The following is a 9,149-nucleotide window of genomic DNA, read 5'->3' as shown; positions in this document are numbered from 1 at the left end:
ATACCATTTAGTTTTGATTATGTTCTAGGGCTGTCAAACAATTAATCGCATTTAATCGGAATGTGTGATTACATAATATGTGTACTGTGTAAATTTATTATGTATATATAAATACACACAAATTTATATACACTAATAAAACTTATTCATATGTGACCCTGGGCCACAAAACCAGTCATAAGTAGCATGGTATATTTGTAGCAATAGCCAACAATACATTGTATGGGTCAAAATGATCTTTTATGTTCTTTTATGTCAGAAATCATTAGGATATTAACTAAAGATCATGTTTAATGAAGATATTTTGTAAATTTCCTACTGTAAATATATCAAAACCTAATTTTTGATTAGTAATATGCATTGCCAAGAACTTCATTTGGACAACTTTAAAGGCGATTTTCTCAGTATTTTGATTTTTTTGCACCCTCAGATTCCAGTTACTAGTTGTATCTCAGCCAATAGTTGTCCCATCCTAACAAACCATACATCAGTGGAAAGCTTTCTGAAGATCTATAATTTTTTTTTTTTTTTTTAAATTGACCCTTATGACTGGTTTTGTGGTCCAGGGTCACATATATGACCTAAATTCTATGTAAATATATACATATATATATTTAAAATATTTACATGTGCTTGTACTTATATATACTACATAAATATACACAGTACAATCGTTTGACAGCCCTACCACAATATAGAATAGCCATGTAATTTTGCAATCTATGCACGGGGCAGCCGTGGCCTAATGGTTAGGGAGTCGGGCTTGTAACTGAAAGGTTGCGGGTTCAAAAACCAGGTCCGACAGGGATTAAAGGTGGGGGGAGTGAATAACCAGTGCTCTCTCCACCCTCAATACCACAACTGAGGTGAGTCCCTTGAGCAAAGCACCGAACCCCCAACTGCTCCCCGGGTGCCGCAGCGATAGGAATTGGCTGCCCACTGCTCCGGTGTGTGTTCACGGTGTGTGTTCACGGTGTGTGTGTGTGTGTGTGCATGTTTGTTCACTACTTGCAGAAATGCAGAACACAAATTCCAAGTATGGGTCACTGTACTTGGCCACATGTCACGTCCTTTCCTTTCCTTCTGAATTTGGGGGAAAAAAACAATAGGTTTAAAACAAGTTAGGGAAAAGTAATCTAGAAAGTAGTCAAAATACATTACCTAAAATGATTAACCCAGATTACATTACTAATTACAATTCACCTCATGTAATCTGTAATCAAACTACAATTTGTAAGTAGTCTACCCAGCAATACTAACTGACTGCACATTATTTCAACGAAACATGGTAGATAAGAAACAATTATTTAAGTTGAATCTTCGTTCATCTTCAGAACACAATTTAAGATATTTTTGATGAAATCCAAGAGCTTTCTGATGCTCACAAGAGCTTTCTTGTGAACGTGCAGCGATAACTGACCAGAAAGAAAAGAAATTGTTGAATAAAGTCGTTATTTTTGTTTTCTTTACGATTGAAGCATTGATGTCACATGGACCATTTTAAAGACGTTGTTACTACTTTTCTGGGTCTTGAACGTGGTAGTTGCGCTGCTGTCTATGCAGGGTCAGAAAGCTCTCGGATTTCATTAAAAACATCTTAATTTGTGTTCCAAAGATGAACAAAGGTCTTACAGGTTTGGAACGACACAAGAGTGAGTAATTAATGACAGAATGTTCATTTTTGCGTGAACTATGTCTTTAAAAAATATCAGAGCCCAAATGCCGCGGTTGACCAATCAGAATGAAGTATTCCGAAGCGGGGGTAATAAATTATTGCTCGCAATGTAAATGATTATGGATAGATTATGATGATTTAAATATTTCCAGGAATACCGCACAAAATGTTCTGAATGTTTACAAAAAGATCGTCATCTACGAGTGTGTGTGTTTGCATATGTTATTGTTTTGGATGAAAGCGGGATAGATAATGAGGTGTAATGGAAGAAATGTGCTATGATGTTTCAAGAGCAGCAGTAACTGCAGGCGGAGCGCATATGGAATTCATCAGAGATGAGGAGTGTCTGCAGTCCTGGGCTTGGCAAGGGATCTGCCACAACTACTGCCCCTGGACCCCGGGAGGGCTAGTATGTTTTTACTCAACCTGAGAGAGGGGAAAAAACGTGAAAATCAGTTCAGTTTTCCCATGCACAATGGTAATTCGTCACAGACAGCATATTGTTTTCGTGCTTTTGAGGCAACTTTTGCAACATCATTTATTGTCGATGACTTTCAGTGATTGCAGGACTTCACAACGTTAAAGTTTATAAAATATTTTTAAATTAGAATGTCTAATCCTTACAGATGAAGTTATGTGTTCTGCATTATTTTTGTAGTTTTTAATGATATTTTAGTCTGTTTATCTCAACCCTTAGACTCATCATGAAGATTGTGTGTACAACTGGCGCACTTGAAAAGCAATGCAGGTGGGAAACCGGAAGTAGACACGCAAGTTCTCGCTATCAGTTACATTCCACAAGGGTGTGCTGTTAAACTGAACTGTGATGCTGAATCAGTTCTAAATGTCAGATTTAGGACTTGGAGTTAGAAAGCAAAAAAGTTACGGGACATTCTGGAAATGGATGAATGGCGCAGCAATTTGTTCAAGACTAGACTATCAAAATGTGCTTGTCTTTTCATTGCTAACTGGTGACTAACTGATGACTAACGCTGTTAGGACCCATTAGAAAAGAATGACTCTAAACACATTGTGTAAATCTGCGAAGAGCATGATGTGCCAGACACGCGGCATTAATCAGTGATTCAGAGCTATCCGTTAGCAGACATATGCAGACTATACAAAATGACTTTAAATATTTATAAGAAATGTACACTACTGTTTAAAGTTTGGGAGCCTGTCAGTTTCAATTCATTCAATTTTGTTTTACTCAACAAGGATGCATTAAATTGATCAAACGTAACCGTAAACACATTTATGATGTTACGAAATATTTCTATTTCAAATAAATGCTTTTCTTTGAGCTTTTTGTTCATCAAAGAATCATAAAAAAATGTATCATGGTTTCCGCTAAAATGGTTAGCAGCACAGTTCATTTCAACATTGGCAATAACAATTTTTTCTTTATTAGAATGATTTCTGAAGAAAAACTGGAGTAATGACTGCTGAAAATTCAGCTTTGCCAGCACAGGAATATTTTACGTGTTAAAATAAATTCAATTTGAAATCAGTTCTGCGCAAGAAAATTCTTTTAAGAATACTCAAAACAAATAAATAAATAATCATTTAAAAAAAAAAAAAAAAAAACATGTATATATGCATCTAATTTCTGCCTACTCCAAATTATCACTTACTGTATATTATATTTTCTATTACTTGTTAGATTTTTGTGTGACAAAACAAAATTCTATAAATAAAACAAAATGTAAATGTAAAAACAGAAAAAATAACTTCTGTTATGACCTTAAATGTATTTAGATTTGTGAAATATGACTGTAAAAATTAAACTACTGTTAAATTATCAATAGATTATACTGTGTTCTTGTGTAGACACTATTTTTGAAACTCATCCAACAATTTATCCAGACAGTGAATACAACCAAAATGTCTGCTGACATCTAGTGGTGAAAATATTAATATCACTGGTTATGTGTTAAACATGCCTGTAAATTGAAAGCAACAAAACTCTTTTTTTGAAGGTTTGCCATAAATAGTATGTCACTGAACTCTTACACTGTAAAAAAATAAAAAAATAAAAAATGTAGTCAACCAACAGTCTCGCATTGGTAAATGCACAACAGATATATAATATGTACCAAACAAATATATAATATATACTAAAACACCTTTAGGGGGTCATAAACAGTCATATCCAACCATTTACACATTTACCTATGAAATGCTATGGGGGGAAATGATCAACAACATTAATATGAAAAACAGGTTTATTTGTCTGTGTGCTAATGTAATTGAGATTCCACCTTCTCACACCCTGGGGTAGAGCTTGAAGGTTCCCACCATAACAGCATGTTCAGAGACTTACACAGGGTCTTCAGGCCTCACACGCCAGGGACTGGTTTACTGTAAGGCCTTCACTAACGTGCAAATCCACATAAACATGTGCTTCTGAGGAGTCGCCACAAGCTTTACCAAACCAGCACATTCAACAGGCTTCACTCAGACACAAGATGTATAAAAGGCTACAGCATATCAACAATTCAATGCGGCAGAAAAATCAACAAAAAAATAAGTACAGTATGCCCTGATCACTTACACTCAAACCAGACATTGATGCGTTTACTTTCAGAGACCAAAAAAAATGAACATTGTATGTTTTTAATGTCCATTATTGAGCACAAAAAATTTAATTGTGGTCCTTTGATTCTGTTTGAGATTTATACCAAAAAACTGTGAAAATCTTTAAATAGGAAACCGTGAGTCTAAATTCGTTCCAACTTCTCACTAAGAAATTCTTCAACGCTGTCTGTGTTCCATTTGAGGATGCTGAGCTCCTCAGCAATGTTCCCGTTATCGTCCAGCAGCTTTAGGACAGGATCTGAGCCTCTCACATACTGCAATGAATGCAACAAAAGCATCTAGAATTAAACATTGCTTAAACCAAGTTTAAAAGCAATACATTTTTTTAGACAAATGTTATGTTTGTACCAAATAATTTGTTTATACGCTACCAGTCAAAAGTTTTTGAACAGTAAGATTTTTTTTTTTTTTTTTTTTAAAGAAGTCTCTTCTGCTCACAAAGCCTGTATTTATTTGATCCAAGGTACAGAAAAACATTTAAAAATATTTTTACCATTTAAGTATAACTGTTTTCTATTTGAATATATTTTTTAAAAGGTACAGCAAAACATTTAAAAATATTTTTACCATTTAAGTATAACTGTTTTCTATTTGAATATATTTTTTAAAATGTACTTTATTCCTGTGATTTCAAAGCTGAATTTTTAGCATCATTACTCCAGTCTTCAGTGTCACATGATCCTTCAGAAATCATTCGAATATTCTGATTTGCTGCTAAAAAATGTATTAATATAATTATGCTGAAAACAGCTGGTTTCTTTGATTTAAAGAAAGTTCAGAATAGTTCAGCATTTATCTGAAATAGAAAGCATAAATGTCTTTATCATCACAAGCTTTTATATATTGATAATAATATAATAATAAATGTTTTCTGAAGAGCATATTACAATGATTTCTGAAGGATCATGTGACATGTGAAAATGTAGCTTTTATAAAGTGGATAAATTAAATGTTAAAATATATTCAAATAGAAAGCAGTTATTTTAATTAGTAAAAATATTTCAGATTTTTACTGTTTGTGCTGTACTTTGGATCAAATAAATCCAGGCCTGGTGAGCAAAAGAGAATTCTTAAAAAAAAAAAAAAAAAACATTAAAAATTAACACACACTACTGTTTCAAAAGTTTGGGGTTGGTGAGATCTTATTTTTTTTTTGTTTAAAGAAATGTCTTGTGCTCAGCAAGGCTGGAATTTTTTTTATTTTATAAAAAACTTGAAAACTATAATATTGTAAAATAACATAATTTACAATTTTTACAATTCAAAACATTTTATTTGAATATATTTTCAAATGTAATTACTGCGAATGTACTGTGATGAATTTTCAGCAGTCATTACTCAGTCACATGATCTTTCAAAAATAATAATTATAATATGCTGATTTGCTATTCAAAACACATTATTAATATTAATGTAAATTCAAAACAACAGACTATTTTAAACAGAATTTGTTCATCCTTACTGTCACTTTTGACTGATTTAATGCATCCTTGCTGAAAGTATTAATTTCTTTAAAAAAAAATACACTTACAGACTTTCGAACAGTAGTGTATGTCCATGCCCATGTTTACTACCATTATAATTTATTAACATTTTTTTAATCACTATTAATTATTACCAAAAATATTATGAAAAAAAAAAAAAAAAAAAAACCTTTACCTTGATCTGAAGACCCACGAACATCTTTGGCTTGTCACTCCTGACAAAAGCTGAAGGGAAATATAGTCACATAAATGACTGTTTAGTAACAGGAGTGCAAAAGTAAACACTTTAGTCTGTGCCACACAACAGCTGAACAGCAAGAACAGCTGCTATAAGAAAAACACCCTTTGAAGGTTTATTTTACTACATTTCTTTGCCATTTTTTGTATAATCATCAAGCAAATCAGGAATTATGAAATACAAGTTACTCAAATTTGAGGCAAATCCTCAACCTACCTTGGACTTGAGGGAACCTCCCCAATTTTCATCCACAGACCTCAAGGATGGCCCCTGGATAGAGCTGTCAAAATAAAAAAAAGACAAGTATACATTAATCCGGGTACAAACCAGTTTCACATTGACAAAACTATTAAATATGTTGGTCTTTATAATTAAGACTTAAAATCCAGTGATATGACAGTAAATAATCAAGTGGCTTGTATCTAAATATTTGTGCTTTAACAAAAAGCTTTGCGCAGTACAACGCAGGAAGGCTTTATAAAAGCTCTGTGCTCACTGTAAGAAAATGAGCTTGTGATTTGGCACAGAAGCTGAACTCACCTTCCTGGACTCCAGCTGAGCCTCCTCTTGGCAACACTGCCTGCAGGGAAGGTCTAACTGGCCCAGGCTGAACTGACCCAGGAGATCACAGGAGCTGCACAGGAGATTGCTGGAGAAGCCCATCTCCCTGCAGGCCTCAGAGGAGAGCTCTGCTCCATAAGACGCCAACTACGCCGGGAAGATGTTTACCACATTTTACACATGAAACAAGCAGTGGATGCAATTCTCTAAGCACTTACACCAGCTGACCTCTAAGTCAACACCTCAAACCTGTTGGAAATTCTCAGCTGTTTTATGAGTGCATCTTTGATTTGAATGACCCTCAAATGCAATGTCAAAGAACAAGGCAAATTAAGGGTAAAGCACAGGTGCAGGAATTTGCAAGCTTTGGCTACACAGCTATGATAACAAGACTGTACTGTTTATAACTGGTGGTTGACACATCGCGCCTCCTAGTTACAAACAATAGAACCGATCAAAGAAAGGCAAGATTAGTTTAACGTGATGTACTAAAATAACTAAAAATGAATAGAAACTATACACTACCAGTCAAAAGTTTTTGAACAGTAAGATTTTTAATGTTTTTAAAGAAGTATCTTCTGCTCACTAGGCCTGCATTTATTTGATCCAAAGTACAGCAAAAACAGTAAAAATTGTAAACATTTGTACTATTTAAAATAGCATTTCTATTTGAATATATTTTAAAATGTAGTTTATTCCTGTGATTTCAAAGCTGAATTTTTAGCATCATTACTCCAGTCACATGATCCTTCAGAAATCATTCTAACATTCTGGTTTGCTTCTGAAAAATATTTATTATTATTATTATTATTATTATTATTATTATTATATTGAAAATAGCGGAGTAGAATTTTTTCACATTTCTTTGATGAATAAAAAGCTCAGAAGAACAGCATTTATCTGAAATCTTTTGTAACATTATAAATATCTTTATGTGGGTGTCCAACCCTGTTCCTGGAGATCGACTTTCCTGCGGAGTTTAGTTCCAACCCTAATCAAACACACCTGTCTGTAATTATCAAGTGCTCCTTGAGATCCTAATTAGCTGGTTCAGGTTTGTTTGGTCAGGGTTGGAGCTGAACTCTACAGGAAAGTCGATCTCCAGGAAGCATCAAATATTATTAAAGCATCTTTGCTGAATAGATTTATTAGTTTTCATAGTTTCTTTCCCTCAAAAATAAATACATAAATAAATTACACTGACTCTAAGCTTTTGAATGGTATAGTTTATAATGTTACAAAAGCTTTTTAATTCAGATAAATGATCTTTGGATCTTTCTATTCATCAAAGAATCCTGAAAAAAATGTACTTAACTGTTTTAAATATCCCTAATAATAATAATAAACGTTTCTTTAACTTTTGACTGGTAGTGTATATAATAAAAAAATTAAACACTGACTAAAAACAGAAACTGAAACTATAAACAAAAACCTTTTCAAAATGTTTCTAAAATAATAACTACAATAACATTAGTATAATACTTATAGTACTCATCATAATAATAATATATTAATAATCTCAGTGATACTAAAATAATAAAATGAGAGTATTTGAATTGCAATAACTTAAGAATTGTTTGGAACTGGAATCTGATTTAACTTTTTATATAATATTCTCCTTTCTAAGTGTAATGAAGAAGCCATTATGCCATAGAATTTATGTTATATGCATTTTTTATCCACACAAGAAAATAAAAATCACTTGGTGAATTTACTTCCTAGTTCCGAGCACTATTAGCTATTCCCGGAATAACTCAAAAACTGCAAAGAAATCACACTTTGACTTGTGTAAATAAATTACAACATAGTTTACATGACCGTAATGTTCATTTTGAAAGTTACGTATATTTGCAAGTCCATTTTTTGCAGATACACTAGCTAACAGTTTCAGAATTAAATCATTACAGATCATATGAAAAACATTGTCTCAAACGTTTTGTAGTACGTGCAAAGTTAGTCAATTTCACGATTAGATCGTTAAATTAAATCTGCGATATTATATAGATTCACAATACATTATTTACACTATCAGCCGGTTGAGCCACGTCATTAGCTAACATTAGCGCGCCGGCTAACCAGCACCTTAAACGTAAATAGTCCATATTTTACACAGACACGTGGATTATTGTGAGTGCTGAGTATTAACTTTCGAAAAATAAAAATGTACAGATATGTTTTATTCACCTACCGTTTGTAATAACGGCAGTAACCAAAGCAGATACACCTCCCCCGCCATGAGTGTCTCTCTTCCAATCGTTCAACAGGAAGTGCGTCACAAAAACACACACACTGAGCTCATTAATAAAAGTCTGAACATAAAAAATAAAATAATAGAATAAAATAAAAATCTGAACGCCTTAGCGTTTTAATTTTTTTTTTTTCACTTATTAAATGTGTATCATCACTTCAAAAATACAATGGCTTATGAATTAGGAAATCTGATTTCTTTTTGCTTATTTATATGCAATAAATATTTGTAAAAAAATATGGAAAATGTATGTATGTATACATGGACAGTTGACTGTAAATATTATGTGTTGACGTCTGGACGGTGAATGTACAGGAGTCGTGTTTAAGTGAAATGAGATTCTCC

General features: G+C 33.0%; 1 protein-coding gene across 1 annotated transcript; it reads right to left on the bottom strand.

Annotated features, from left to right (window-relative positions):
* Window positions 1–3,886: 3,886 nt before the first annotated feature.
* Window positions 3,887–8,836, bottom strand: selenof (selenoprotein F). The gene is made up of 5 exons (XM_051096467.1): window positions 8,745–8,836; window positions 6,536–6,703; window positions 6,212–6,275; window positions 5,933–5,982; window positions 3,887–4,527 (listed from the first exon to the last, which is right to left on the bottom strand). Exons 1-5 carry the CDS (start codon window positions 8,790–8,792, stop codon window positions 4,396–4,398), a joined length of 462 nt encoding a protein of 153 aa, XP_050952424.1. The 5' UTR covers window positions 8,793–8,836; the 3' UTR covers window positions 3,887–4,395.
* Window positions 8,837–9,149: the final 313 nt, after the last annotated feature.

This window comes from Labeo rohita, chromosome 2 (genome assembly GCF_022985175.1).
Source record: "Labeo rohita strain BAU-BD-2019 chromosome 2, IGBB_LRoh.1.0, whole genome shotgun sequence".
Lineage (NCBI taxonomy): Eukaryota > Metazoa > Chordata > Actinopteri > Cypriniformes > Cyprinidae > Labeo > Labeo rohita.
Note: the sequence above shows the minus strand (reverse complement) of the source record. Positions and strands in the feature narration are given on the sequence as shown.